The following is a 15,290-nucleotide window of genomic DNA, read 5'->3' as shown; positions in this document are numbered from 1 at the left end:
TACACTGAACTACGTAAAACAACACAAAACTACACCAGACCACAGACCTTCCCAGGACTGCATAAAGTGCACAAAACAGTGCAGGCATTACAATAAATAATAAACAAGACAATAGGCACAGTAGAGGGCAGTAGGTTGATGTCAGTCCAGGCTCTGGGTATTGAGGAGACTGATGGCTTGGGGGAAGAAACTGTTACATAATCTGGTCGTAAGAGCCCGAATACTTTGGTGCCTTTTGCCAGATGGCAGGAGGGAGAAGAGTTTGTATGAGGGGTGCGTGTGGTCCTTCATAATGCTGTTTGCTTTGAGGATGCAGCGTGTGGTGTAAATGAAGAGAGACCCTGATGATCTTCTCAGCTGACCTCACTATCCGCTGCAGGGTCTTGTGATCCAAGATGGTGCAATTTCTGAACCAGGCAGTGATGCAGCTGCTTAGGATGCTCTCAATACGTGGTGAGCATGGGGGGGGGGGGGGGCGCGGGGGAGGAGGTGGTGGGAGATGGACTTTTCTCAGCCTTAGCAGAAAGTAGAGACGCTGCTGGGCTTTCTTTGCTATGGAGCTGGTGTTGAGGGACCAGGTGAGATTCTCCACCAGGTGAACACTGAGAAATTTGGTGCTCTTAACGATCTCTACGGAGGAGTCGTCGATGTTCAGCAGAGAGTGGTCGTTCCTTGTCCTCCTGAAGTCAACAACCATCTCTTTTGTTTTGTTCACATTCAGAGACAGGTTGTTGGCTCTGCACCAGTCCGTTAGCCGCTGCACCTCCTCTCTGTATGCTGACTCATCGTTCTTGCTGATGAGACCCACCACAGTCGTGTCATCGGCGAACTTGATGATGTGGTTCGTGCTGTGTGTTGCAGCACAATTGTGGGTCAGCAGAGTGAACAGCAGTGGACTGAGCACACAGCCCTGGGGAGCCCCCGTGCTCAGTGTGGTGGTGTTGGAGATGCTGCTTCCGATCCGGACTGACTGAGGTCTCCCAGTCAGGAAGTCTAGGATCCAGTTGCAGAGGGAGGTGTTCAGGCCCAGTAGACTCAGCTTTCCAATCAGTTTCTGAGGAATGATTGTGTTGAATGCTGAACTGAAGTTTATGAATAACATTCGAATGTATGTGTCTTTTTTGTCCTTGGAGTACAGTTCAGTCAATCATCAAGAAGTGGAAAGAATATGGCACAGCTGTAAATCTGCCCTAGAGCAGGCTGTCCTCAAACACTGAGTGACCGTGCAAGAAGGGGGACTAGTGAAGGAGGCCACCAGGAGACCTATGACAACTTTGGAGGATTTACAAGCTTCAGTGGCTGATGTGGGAGAGACTGCGCATGCAATAACTGTTGCCCGGGTGCCTCATCAGTCACAGCTTTATGGGAGAGTGGCAAAGAGAAAGTCACTGTTGAAAGATACTCACATGAAATCTCAGCAGACTCTGAAGTTAACTGGAAGAAAATTGTATGGTCTGATGAAACCAAAATTGAGCTTTTCGGCCATCATCTAAACACTTTGTCTGGTGTAAGCCAAACACAACACATCATCAAAAACACACCATCCCTACTGTGAAGCACGGTGGTGGCTGCATCATGCTGTAGGGATGCTTCACTGCAGCAGACCCTGGAAGGCTTGTGAAGGCAGAGGGTAAAAAAAATTCAGCAAAATGCAGGGAAATCCTGGAGGAAAACCTGGTGCAGTCTGCAAGACAACTGTGACTTGGGAGAAGGTTTGCTCTCCAGCAAGACAATAGCCCCAAGACTAAACCCAAAGCCGGACAGGAATGGCTTAAAAACAACAAAGTTAATGTCCTGGAGCGGCCAAGTCAGAGACCGGACCTCAATCCAATTGAGAATTTGTGGCTGGACTTGAAAAGGGCTGTTCACTCACGATCCCCATGCAATCTGACAGAGCTTGAGCAATATTGTAAGGAAGAATGTGGGAAAGTTGCAGTGTTCAGATGTGCAAAGCTGATAGAGACCTATCCACATGGACTCAAGGCTGTAATTGCTGCCAGAGATCCATCTACTAAATACTGACTTGGTGGGGGGAATACTTATGCATTCAATTACCTTGGGTTCTATGTTTGTAATTCACTAGATCATTTTGTAGAGATCTGTTTTGACTTTGACACAAAAGAGTCTTTTTCTTTTGATCAGTGTCATAAAAAGCCAAATTGAATCCACCATGATTCAATGTTATAAAACAAGAAAACATGAAAACTTCCTGGTGGTGGGGGGGGTGGTGGGGGTGAATACTTTTTAAAGGCACTGTATGTAGGAAATGGGAGGTAGTCCTTAAGAGAGAATATAGGGAGTTAGGTAGAAAGCTGAGCAGTAGGATTTTCAAGATAGTAACCTCTGGATTGCTGCCTGTGCTATGCACCAGTGAAGGTAAGAATAGGATAATATGGTAGATAAATGCTTGGCTGAGGAATCAGTGCAGGGAGCAGGGTTTCATATTTCTGGATCATTGGGATCTCCGCTAGGGAGGGTATGACCTGTACAAAAAGGGTAGGTTACACCAGAAACCCCTGATAATCTTGAATTTTTGGCATACTGCTACTGTCTTTCATAGTGAAAACTAGCGCAAAATACTGATTAAGTTCATCCGCCATTTTTTTGTCTACCATTACTACCTCTCCAGCGTCATTTTACAATTGCCCAGTATCCACTCTCACCTCTCTATTATGCTTTATATATTTGAAGCAACTTTGGCTACACAATTTTATATTGTTGGCTAGAGTGGTTCAAGCTGACAGGAAGGCAACAGTAACTCAAATAACTACATGTTGGAACAGTGATGTGCAGAAGCGCATCTCTGACTGCAAAACATCTTGAACCTTGATGTGGATGGGCTACAGCAGCAGAAGACCACGAGCATACAGTGTGTGGGTCAGTTGTCGTCATCGTGGCTATCCCTCGAGGTCGAGGATGATAGTCTTCATTCTGAAGAAGTGCCCCACAGAGCGAAGACGCCTGTGCGTGTATTTGTTTAACCTGTGCTTGATGTTGCAGTCCAAGAAGCACACAGTATTTCACAAATCAACCAACTGATTCCAATGGCATGGGAACCTCGACAATTGAAGCTGATGGATTTGTTGCAGCCTTCATCCAACTTCACAGCCGTTGAGTTCAAAGTAACTTCGTCCATCTGTTCCACTGTTGAGGTCTTGGTTGGATTGTTCTTTGTCAGGGACCTCACCCTCAACCTTACCACCATGGGTGACCCTACCAGGAGCATAGCTCAGACGGCATTGCTCTTGGGGTCACAGGACCACACAATCTTCTCCACCACGACAAGGTGACAATCCACGGAGAAGTGTGGATCAGTGCATTGAGACAGAACAAGGTGAAAAAATGACAATAATAAAGTGTCATCATTGAGGATTTAGGGTAAGACTTTTAGGATGAGTGGAGGAGAAATATCTTCACTGAGAGTTGGTGAACCTTTGGAATCTTTGCCCCAGAGGGTTGTGAAGGCTGAGTGATGATATAAGATAATGGAGACACAAAGGGAATCAGGAGGTATTGAGAGGAGCAGGAGTATGAGTTTGTGGTTGAGGATGAGCTGTAATCATATTCAATAGCAGAGCAGACTCAATTGGCCGAATGGCCTACCCTGCCCTTATTTCCACACTCCATGGCACTTACTGCTGGTATCCTTATGGGTCCCAACTTCCTGTGGTCCATCTCACCCAGCAAGAACATCCACAACTGGTGACCACTGAAGCTTCCACATAGGCCTCACTGGTAACCAAACAAGAAGCCATAAAACATAGCTTCAGGATTAGGCTATTTCGCCCATCAAGTCTGCCCTGTTACTAGATCATGGCTGATTTATTTTTCCTCTCAACCCCATTCTGCTGCCTTCTTCACATAATCTTTGACACCCTGACTAATTGGATGGCTGACAGAAAACAAGGAGTAACGACTAACGGGTCCCTTTCGGAATGACAGGCAGTGACCAGTGGGGTACCGCAGGGTTCAGTGCTGGGACCGCAGCTGTTTACAATATATATTAATGATTTAGATGAGAGAATTAAAAGTAACATTAGCAAATTTGCTGATGACACAAAGCTGGGTGGTAGTGTGAAATGTGAGGAGGATGTTATGAGAATGCAGGGTGACTTGGACAGGCTGGGTGAGAGGGCAGATGCATGGCAGATGCAGCTTAATGTGGATAATTGTGAGGTTATCCACTTTGGTGGTAAGAACAGGAAGGCAGATTATTATCTAGATGGAGTCAAGTTAGGAAAAGGGGAAGCACAACGAGATCTAGGTGTTCTTGTACATCAGTCACTGAAAGCAAGCATGCAGGTACAGCAGGCAGTGAAGAAAGCTAATGGCATGCTGGCCTTCATAACAAGGGGAATTGAGTATAAGAGCAAAGAGGTCCTTCTGCAGCTGTACAGGGCCCTGGTGAGACCACACCTGGAGTATTGTGTAGAGTTTTGGTCTCCAAATTTGAGGAAGGATAATCTAGCTATTGAGGGAGTGCAGCGTAGGTTCACGAGGTTAATTCCTGGGATGGCGAGACTGTCATATGTTGAAAGTTTGGAGCTACCGGGCTTGTATACACTGGAATTTAGAAGGATGAGAGGGGATCTGATTGAAACATATTCGATTATTAAGGGATCGGACACGCTAGAGGCAGGAAATATGTTCCCGATGTTGGGTGAGTCCAGAAGCAGGGGCCACTGTTTAAGAATAAGGGGTAGCCATTTAGAACGGAGTTGAGGAAAAACTTTTTCACCCAGAGAAGTTGTGGATCTGTAGAATGCTCTGCCTCAGAAGGCAGTGGAGGCCAATTTTCAAAAGATTCAGTGAAATGTGCTTTTACATCAAATCAAATCATTGAGGATTGTGCAGGGCAGCCCACAAGTATTGCTACACTTCAGGTGCCAACAGAGCATACCCACAACTCATTAACCCTAACACTAATTATAGGCATTTGGAATGTGGGAGGAAACCAGAGCACCCAGAGGAAACCTGCAGTATGTGGTCACGAAGAGAACATACAAAGCTCTTCGAAACAACAGTGGGAATCGAACCCTGATCAGTGATCACTGGCAGTGTAAAGCTATAGTGCCAACCGCTATGCTGGCATGATACCTTAACCCCATTCTGTGATTATTTTCTCTAACCTTTCACTCTGTGACTAGTTTGCCTTTTACTTCTCCCCTGTTTACTATATCTCTGGTTCCTTTCACTTCGGGCAAATAGTTTTCATCCTGAAAATCTACCTTGATTTCTATTGCTACTTGGTCAGCTGAGTATTACCCGAGCTGGAGAAGTTAAATTCATGAGTAAAAGGGAAAGAAATACCATTCCAAAATGTTTCTGTATTTACCAGAGGCTTTAAAGGCAATTTGTTTTCCAATGGGTTTCAATTTATCTCAGCGGTGGAGGATAAGAGGTGGTGAAGGTCAGCAACTTTAAATTCCTCGGTGTTTTCATTCCAGGGGATCTGTCCTAGCCCAGTACAAGCGTGCAATTCTGAAGAAAACACAGCAATGTCTGTACTTCCTTAAGGGTTTGCAGAGATTGGGCATGACATCCAAAACTTGGACAAACTTCTATAGACGAGCTGCCAATAGGAACACCAATGCCCTTGAATGGACAATCTGACAAAAAGCAGTGGATGGGCACAATCCATTAGGGGTAAAGCCCTCCCCACTACTGAGCACAATTACACAAAACATAAAATAATCTGCAGATGCTGGGGTCAAAGCAACACTCACAACACACTGGAGGAACTCAGCAGGTCGGGCAGCATCCGTGGAAACGATGAGTTGGCGTTTCGGGCCGCAACCCTTCTTCAGGACTGAAGAGGGAAGGGGCCGAGGCCCTATAAAGAAGGTGGGGGAGGGTTGGAAGGAGAAGGCTGGTAGGCTCAATTGAAAAACCAGTAATTTGAAAGACAAAGGGGTGGGGGAGGGGAAGCAAGGAGGTGATAGGCAGGAAAACAATGAGTAGTAGAAGGAGGCAGAACCATGAGGGAGGTGATAGGCAGCTGGGGGAGAGGCAGAGTGAAATAGGGATAGAGGAAGGGAGGGGGAGGGAATTACTGGAAGTTGGAGAATTCTATGTTCATACCAAGGGGCTGGAGACCTCCTAGATGGTATATGAAGTTTTGCTCCTCCAACCTGAGTTCAGCCTCATCATGGCAGTAGAGGAGGCCATGTATGGATATTTCTGAATGGGAGTGGGAAGCAGAGCTGAAGTGGGTGGCTACCGGGAGATCCTGTCTGTTGTGGCGGACGGAGCGGAGGTGCTGGACGAAGCGGTCCCCCAATCTGCGTTGGGTTTCACCGATGTAGAGGAGGCCGCGCCGGGAGCACCGGATGCAATAGATGGCCCCAACAGACTCACAAAGCATAGTTGCAGGAAAGCAGCATCCATCATCAAGGACCCCACCACCCAGGACATGCTCTTTTCTTGCTGCTGCCTTCAGGAAGAAGATACAGGAGCCGCAGCTCTCACACCACTAGGTTCAGAAACAGTTATTACCTGTCAACCATCAGGCTCTTGAACCAGAGGGGATAACTCCACTCAACTTCATTTGCCCCATCATTAAAATATTCTCACAACCTATGGACTCACTTTCAAGCACTCTTCATCTCATGTACTTGATAATGATTTCTTATTTATATATTATTATTCTTTATTTCTTTTTTTCTCTTTGCACAGTGTACTGTCGTTTGCATACTGGTTGATGCCCAAGTTGGTGCTGTCTTGCATTGATTCTGTTATAGTTATTATTCTGTTGCTTTATTGAATATGCCCACAAGAAAATGCTGTCGTATACGAGGGGTGATTGATAAGTTCGTGGCCTAAGGTAGAAGGCGTCAATAGTCCAGCGGTCGTGGAGCATATGGATCCCTTCTTTGTAGAAGTCAGCATCTTGGACCTCCAGGAGTGGTCCACAGCAGGGGTGATTGATAAGTTTGTGGCCTAAGCTAGAAGGAGATGAGTTATTAACTTCAAACTTTCTGCATATTCACTCAAAGAGTACATGCATGTAACAAGAGCGGTATAACTCATCTCCTTCTACCTTAGGCCACAAACTTATCAATTGCCTCTGCTATGGACCACCCGGAGGTTCAAGACGCTCTTGTGACATGCAAATGCAGTTCAGCTCTTTTAGTGATAATGCAGAAAGTTTGAAGTTAATAACTCATCTCCTTCTACCTTAGACCACGAACTTATCAATCACTCCTGCTGTGGACCACTTCTACAAAGAAGGGATCCGTATGCTCCACGACTGCTGAACTAGGTGTGTACATGTAGGAGGGGATGATGTTGAAAAATAAATATGCTAGGTTTTCTAAAATTGACTCCTTCTACCTTAGGCCACAAACTTATCAATCACCCCTTGTAAGTACACTGATAATAAATTTACTTTGAACTTTGATTGTCCTATGCACAGTACAGTGAGGTTTAATATAATGAAACCTTGCTTCCAGCAGTATCACAGACATGTCAGAATCGGACATGTACATGATAAATAAATATAGTATAAATATAGTATGTGTGTATTATGTAGTTGTTAAAATAAGCAGTGCAAAAAAGTAGAACTTAAATTAAAAAGTAGTGAGGTAGTGTTCATGGGTTCAATGTCCATTCAGAAATTGGATAGCAGAGGGGAAGAGGCTGTTCCTGAATTGTCGAGTGGGTGCCTTCAGGCTTCTGTACCTCCTCCGTGATGGTAACAATGAGAAGAAGCAAGTAACAATGTAGGCAGAGACAACACACCAATTTTACATACCAATTGTATATAAAATTATGCCATAAAATGGAGAAAATGATTGTGCGAATGCAGGACCTAATTGCCAACAAAAACAAAGGCACAATAAAAGGAAATTGGAATAAACAAAATAAAGTCAATTTTAGTGGAAAATGGTCATAGTTTTGCTAAACTGTAGTGATTAGGGTTGTTTCAGTTGGTTCAATTACCAAATGTTGAAGACGAGAAGCTGATCCTGAAACCGATGTTGTAGGACTTTAGTCTTCTGTATGTCCTGCCTGATGCTAACTCTGAGTAAATGGTATGACTTGGGTGGTGGAGATCTTCAGTGATAGATGTTGCCTTCTTGAGGCAGCACTTTCCTGTAGATTGTAGGAAAACAGGTGCCCATGATATGTCCACTACTCTCTGTTTGTTTCAATTCAAATTGATGTCATGGTAAAATCGGTTAAGCAAAGTGCTAGAATTGTAAGTGTATATGAAAACAAACAGGATTGAAGTGTTGTGGTAGAACTTTCATGTAGACATTTGAATATAGAACAATGGATCTCAAATGGCGATAATTTGGAGTACAGGAAGGAAATGGAAGCCCTAGTGACATGATGTCAGGACGGCAACCTTTCCTTCAATATCAACGAAACAAAAGAGTTGGTCATTCAATTCAGGAAGGGGGTGGGGTTGGTGTTGGTGGGAGAAGAGGGTAATGCCTTGCGTATGCTTCTGTTTACATTGGCGGTTCTAAGAATTGAGAACTTCCAGTTCCCAAGTGAACATTATCAATAGCCACATGGACATCTTGGCAAAGAAACCACACCAACACATCTACTTCATCAGGAGGCTATGGACATTCAGCAATGTCCTTTTTGTCTCTCACCAATTTTTATAGATGCAGCCCAGAAAATATTTTATCTGGACACATCATGGATTGGTATGGCAGCTACTCTGCCCATGTCCGCAAAATACTGCAGAGTTGAGGACACAGCTCGGTACATCATGGAAAATAGTCTCCCCTCCATAAACATAGTTTATACTTCTCAGAGCCTCAGTAAATCAGATGACAGAATCAAAGAAACCATCCAAAAGCACATACCACCAGGCTCAAGAGCATCTTCTATGCACTTTTATAAGATTATTAAAGATTCAAGATTCAAGACTGTTTAATGTTATTTCCAATACATAGTTGTAAAGGAGAATGAAATAATTGTTACTCCAGATCCGATGCAGCACACAGAAATAGCACAATAATAAAAAAAAACATAAGATAGCTTCTCTGCATAGATTGATTATACGTCCATAAAATGAAGCTAGGTACAGGAGTGCATGTACATGAAGCAGCTCTAACAGGAAATGATAAAATATTGTGGTTGGGGTTCTTGAGGGGTGGATTAGTAGGTGAGAGTTTTGGTCAGCCTTACTGCTTGGGGAATGTAAATGTTTTTGAGCCTGGTGCTCCTGGTGTGGAGGCTATATAGATTCCTTCCTGATGGAAGTAGGACAGACAGTCCATGAGCAGGGTGGGTGGGAGTCTTCATAATATTACTGACCCTTTTCCAGTTTGCTTCTGTATATATGAGCAGCTTCCTGGCTTGATAAGATGGATTCTTGACCTCACAATCTACCTCGTTATGGCCTTGTTCACTTTCTCTTTAGCTGCAGCACTTTATTCTGCATTCTGTTGTTTCCCCTTGTACTACCTCAATGTACTGAGGTGATGAGATGATCTGTATGGACAGCATGCAAAACAAAGTTTTCCCAAGATTCAAAGTGCATTTATTATGAAAGTGTGTATGTAGTATACAACCCTGAGATTTGTCTTCCCACAGACAGCCACGAAACAAAGAAAACCATGGAGCCTGTTCAAAGAAAAACATCAAACCCCCAATGCACAAAAAAGAAAGACCAAATCCTGGAAACAGCAAAAATGTGAGCAAAAACTACAGAATATTAAACATCAAACCAGAGAGATTTTAACTCTCTCAGTACACCTGGCAATAATAATATGAAGCACACCTTATGAGGAAAGGTTGAACGCGCTACAGCTTTTCTCTTTGAAGCCAAGAAAGATGAGAGGTGACTGATAGAGGTGTACAAGACGAAAAGAGGCATTGGCCAAATGGACAACCAGCAACTTCTTCCCAGGGCAGAAATAGCCATCATTTCCAACATTGGAGGAAATGATGGGGTGGGTGGGGGAATTTTGGAGGTAGATTTTTATTACGCAGAGAATGGTAATTGGGTAGAATGTACTGCAAATTTGAGACTGTTCTGTGTGAAAATCTCAGGAGTTAAGCAGTTTCTGAGATATTCAAACCACCATATCTGGCATCAATAATCATTCCGGAGTCAAATTCAGTTAGATCACATTACCTCCCCATTCTGATGTTCGGTCTGAACAACAACTGAACCTCTTGACCGTGTCTGCATGGTTTTATGCATTGAGTTGCGGCCACATGTTTGGTTAATTAGATATTTGCATTAATGAGCAGGTGTGCAGGTGTACAGGTGTAGTTAATAAAGTGGCCGCTAAGTGTAAATCTTTCTTTGCTGTTGCAGATGTTCTCACAAGAATGGCCTGAGCAGGGAGATGAGATCTGCAAAGTTGACAAGGACTTTGAGACATACTACCTGCCCATCATTTACATCATCGTCTTTGTCACCGGCCTCATCGGCAACGGTGTTGCCCTCTGGATGTTCATATTCCACATGCGACCTTGGAGCAGCATCACCATCTACATGTTCAACCTCATCCTGGCTGATCTCTTCTACATCTTCTCCCTGCCCATTCTGACCTTTTACTATCTCAAGGCAAGTGACTGGATCTTTGGTGAGGTCCTGTGCAAGCTGCACCGGTTTATATTCCACGTCAACTTGTACAGTGGCATCTTGTTCCTCACCTGCATCAGCGTCCATAGATACACGGGGGTTGTCCATCCCATGAAGTCACTGGGCAAGCTGAACAAGAGGTTGTCCACCATTGTTTGTGTGTGTGTGTGGATTGTCGTGGTGGCAGGCATCTCCCCAATACTCTACTTCTCTAGAACACACCTGCACACCAGTTCCACGCCACAACAAGATGCTAATCGTACCATTTGTTATGACACGACATCAGAGGAACTCCTTCACAAATACTTCATCTACACCATGAGTACCACCTTCTTTGGATTCTGTGTCCCCTTCGCCACCATCCTGGTCTGTTATGGTTTCATAGTGAAGGCGCTGATACGTAACAAGATGCAGTCTCCCTCCCGGAGCAGGTCCGTGCGTTTGGTCATCATTGTGTTGCTGGTCTTTGCCATCTCCTACCTGCCCTTCCACGTGATGAAGAATCTAAACCTTCAGTCCAGACTTTATTACCAAGGGATAGACACGTGCACGTGGAATAAAATGGTGTACGCCATGTACCAAGTGACCAGGGGTCTTGCCAGTCTCAACAGCTGCATGGACCCCATCCTGTACTTTCTGGCTGGTGACAACTTCAGGAAAAGATTTTCTAATGCAGTTTTTAGGACGACCTTTCGGAATGAGAACATTGTGTAGGAATTTTCTGGACATGATAGTTCAGTCATAGGATGTAGGTGAACCTACAACCAGTACTTATACCCAGTGGCAACTTTTGTACGTTCACCTGTACACTGTTCATTAATGCAAATATGTAATCAGACAATTATGTGGCAGCAAATCAAAGTATTAAAGTATGCAGACCAAACATCAGAATGGGGAAGAAATGTGATCTAGATGATCCACTTCAAGGTTTGATGTGGTGTGTGTTCTGAGATGCTCTTCTGCACACCACTGTTGTAACGCATATCAACTTGAACCATTCTAGCCATTCTCCTCTGACCTCTGTCAGAAAGAAGTTTTTATCCACAGAACCGTCACTCACTGGATTTTTTTTTATTTCTCGCACCATTCTCTGTGAACCTTTCTGTGAAGTTGCTATTTCTAAGGATAAGGTTCTTGGGAAATGGAAAGGGTTGAAGGTATGTCACCTGGGCCAGATGGTATATACCCCGGGTTTTTGAAAGTGGTGGCTGAAAAAATCGTGGAGGCCTTATCAATGATTTTTCAATTGATTCTGGAATGGTTCCAGAGGAATGGAAAATTGCAAATGTCACTTCACGAAGGGGGGAAGGCAGAAGAAAGGAAATAATAGGCCAGTTAGTGATGTTGGAGTTGATTGCAAAGCATGTGGTGCGGGGTACTTAGAGGCATATGATAAAATAGCCTGTAGTCAGCATGGTTTCCTTAAGAGAAAATCTTGCATGACAAATCTGTTGGAATTTTTTAAGGAAATAGCAAACAAGACAGACAAAGGAGAATCAGTGAACGTTGTTTACTTGGATTTTCAAAGGCATTTGACAAGTTGCTACACACGAGGCTGCTTGCCAGGTTAAGAGTCCATAGTATAACAGGAAATATACTACCATGGATAAAGCATTGTCTGATTGGTAGGAGGCAAAGTGTGAGAATAAAGAGAGCCTTTTCTGAGTTGGCTGCCAGTGACCGCTGGTGTTCCATAGGGTCTGTGTTGGGACCGACTTCTTTTTACATTATATGTCAATGATTTGGATGACAGAATTGATGGATTTGTGGCCAAATTTGAAGACGATACGAAGATAGGTGGAGGAGCAGGTAGTTTTGAGGAAATAGAGAAGCTACAGAAGGATGTAGATAGATTAGCAGAAAGAGCAAAAAAAGCAGCAGGTGGAATACAGTATCAGGAAGTGTACGGTTATGTACTTTGGTAGAATAAATAAATGCATAGATTATTTTACAAATGCAGAGAAAAGTCAAATATCTGAAGTGTGAAGGGACTTGGAAGTCTCTGTGCAGGATTCTCTAAAGATTAATTTGGTTGAGTTGGTGGTGAGGAAAGTAAATACGATGTTAGTATTCATTTTGAGAGGTTCAGAATATGAAATGGAGGATGTAATGTTGAGGCTTTACAAAGCACTGCTGAGGCCTCATTTGGAGTATTGTGAGCAGTTTTGGGCCCCTTATCTAAGAAAGGACGTGCTGACATTGGGGAGGGTTCAAAGGAACTTTATGAAAATGATTCAGGGATTGAATGGCTTGTCAGATGAGGAGCATTTGATGAATCTGGGCCACTATTCACTGGAATTCAGAAGACTGAAGGGTGACCTCATTGAAACTTACCAAATGGTGAAAGGCCGTGATAGTGGATATGGAGAGGATGTTTCCTATAGTAGGGGAGTTTAAGACCAGAGGACGCAGCCTCAGAACAGAGGAGTGTCTTTTTAGAATGGAGATGAAGAGGAATTTCTTTAGCCAGAGTAGTGAATCTGTGGAGGCCAATTCTTTGCGTATATTTAAGTCAGAGGTTGATAGATTCCTGATTGGTCAGAGCATGAAAGGATACAAGGAGGAGGCAGGAGATTGGGGCTGAGAGAGGAAGAGTGGATCAGCCATGATGAAATGGCAGATCAGACTTGATGGGCCAAATTGCCTAATTCTGCTCCTGGTCTTATGGTCTAGAACCTAGAAGCTGGTGTGCATGAAAAACCAAGGAGGTCAGCAGTTTCTGAGATACTCAAACCACCCTGTCTGGCACCATCAATCATTCTACTGTCAAAGTCACTTAGTTCACATTTCTTCCCCATCGATGCTATGTATCAGTTAACTGAATGGATTGCTACGGTGGAGACTGGTTACTGATTGGAACTCCATTGGAACCAGCTTCCTGTGTTCCACTTTCTATCTGGTTACTGTTCTGGTGGCACATAGTTACTACATTGTGTTCCAGTAAAGGATGCTTGTTAATGATCTATTTATCACACATGGAACCTAATTGCACAACTTTGTCCATGGTTACCACTCAGCACTCCATAGTCTAACTTTTCCGCAGCACAAGGGTGTCAGGGTCACACCACAACTTTAAGGTTGAGCAAGCACATAGATAACCGCAGACAGACTGAGGAACTAACGGTGTCTCTAAGCAAATTGCACTCTCAAAACGATATTACTTTTCAGATACTGTAAAGAATTATAGTTCCTCAGAGTAGTATGGTTAAAAGCAGGCAGGTAGCACCACAGAAGTCTCAGCTGCATGGGGGATTTTGTTGTCAAGGGGCCTGCGGAGAAGGATGATCATATCATGATGGAATTTTACTCTGAATGTGAAACCAATGTAGTTCAAAACAAAACCATTGACTAGAATCCCAAAATAAATGTGAAGCTATGTAACAAGAGTTGTCTGTAGTTGATTATAATTGCAAAGTATGATGCTGAATAAGCAGATGTTACTGGGAGCACAAGAGATTCAGCACATGCTGGAAGTCCAGAGCAACACACACAAAATGCTGGGGGAACTCAGCAGGTCTTCAACGTACATGGAGAGGAATAAACAGTCAACATTTCAGGCCGAAACCTTCATCAGGACTAGAAAGAAAGGACAAAGAGGTCTGAATAGGAAGGTGGGAGGAGGGGAAGGAGTACAAGTTGACAAGTGATAAGTGAAAACGGGTGAGGGGGAAGGTGGGGAGAGGTGACGAAATAAGAAGCTTGGTGGGGATAGGTGGAAGAGGTAAAGACCAGGAGAAAAAAAAAATCTTATAGGAGAAGAGAGTAGACCATGGGATAAAGGGAAGGAGGAGGAGCACCAGAGGGAGGTGATGGGCAGGTGGGGAGAAAAGAAGGGAGTCAGAATGACAAAATGAAAAAGAGGGAAGGGAGGGAATGTGAGAAATCACTGGAAATCAATGTTCATTCCATCAGGTTGGTGAGTACCTTGATGGAATATGAGATGATGCTCCTCCAACCTCAGAGTGACTTCATTGTGGCAGTTGAGGAGGTCACGGACCAACATGTTGAAATGGGAATAGGAAGTGAAATTAAAATGAGTGGCCACTGGGAATCCTGCCTATAGAGTGAAGGAGCTCAATGAGTACCATAAGACATAGGAGCTGAAGTAGACCATTTGGCCCAATGGTATGCTCCTCCATTCCAACTTGGAACTGAGAGATTTTCCCTCTCAATCCCATTGTCCTGCTTATCACCATAACTTTTGATGCCCTGACTAATCAACAAACTATCAACCTCCGTTTTAAATATACTCAATGACTTGGCCTCCACAAGCATCTGTGGCAATGAATTCCACAGATTCACTGCCCTCTGGCTAAAGAAATTTATCTTGTTCTAAGTGGACATCTGTCTATTCTGAGGTTGTCCCCTCTGGTCTTAGACTCCCCCATTATAGGAAACATCCCCTCCACATCCACTCTATTTAGGCCTTCCGTTGTCTGATAGATTTCAATGAGATTCCCCCCTCATTCTTCTAAACTCCAGCAAGTACAGGCTCAGAGGCATCAAATATTCCTCATGTATACCCTTGCATTCCTGGAATTATTCTGGCGGACCTCCTCTGGATCCTCTCCAATGCCAGCTCATCTTTTCTTGGATAAGAGGCCCAAAACTGCTCACAAATCTGCAAGTGTGGTCTGACCAATGCCTTATAAAGTCTCAGCATTACATCCTTGCTCTTGTATTCTAGTCCTTTCGGAATGAATGCTAACAATATATTTGCCTTGCTGACCACCAA

At 43.9% G+C, this 15,290-nt stretch overlaps 1 protein-coding gene across 2 annotated transcripts in view; it reads left to right on the top strand.

The window, feature by feature from the left end:
* Positions 1 to 13,924, top strand: part of LOC140196174 (P2Y purinoceptor 1-like) — a 37,555-nt gene extending 23,631 nt beyond the window's left edge. Inside the window, exons 2-3 of one of the 2 annotated variants that reach the window (XM_072254934.1) lie at positions 9,556 to 9,655; positions 10,286 to 13,924. In XM_072254934.1, coding sequence (XP_072111035.1) covers positions 9,614 to 9,655; positions 10,286 to 11,269 — 1,026 coding nt within the window. In that variant the 5' untranslated portion in view covers positions 9,556 to 9,613 and the 3' untranslated portion in view covers positions 11,270 to 13,924. The remainder of the gene's footprint in view (positions 1 to 9,555; positions 9,656 to 10,285) is intronic. The other variant, XM_072254935.1, reaches the window with a different exon arrangement.
* Positions 13,925 to 15,290: the final 1,366 nt, after the last annotated feature.

Source organism: Mobula birostris, chromosome 4 (assembly GCF_030028105.1).
Source record: "Mobula birostris isolate sMobBir1 chromosome 4, sMobBir1.hap1, whole genome shotgun sequence".
Taxonomy (NCBI): domain Eukaryota; kingdom Metazoa; phylum Chordata; class Chondrichthyes; order Myliobatiformes; family Myliobatidae; genus Mobula; species Mobula birostris.
The sequence above is the reverse complement of the archived record's forward strand: the minus strand, read 5'-3'. Positions and strand labels throughout refer to the sequence as shown.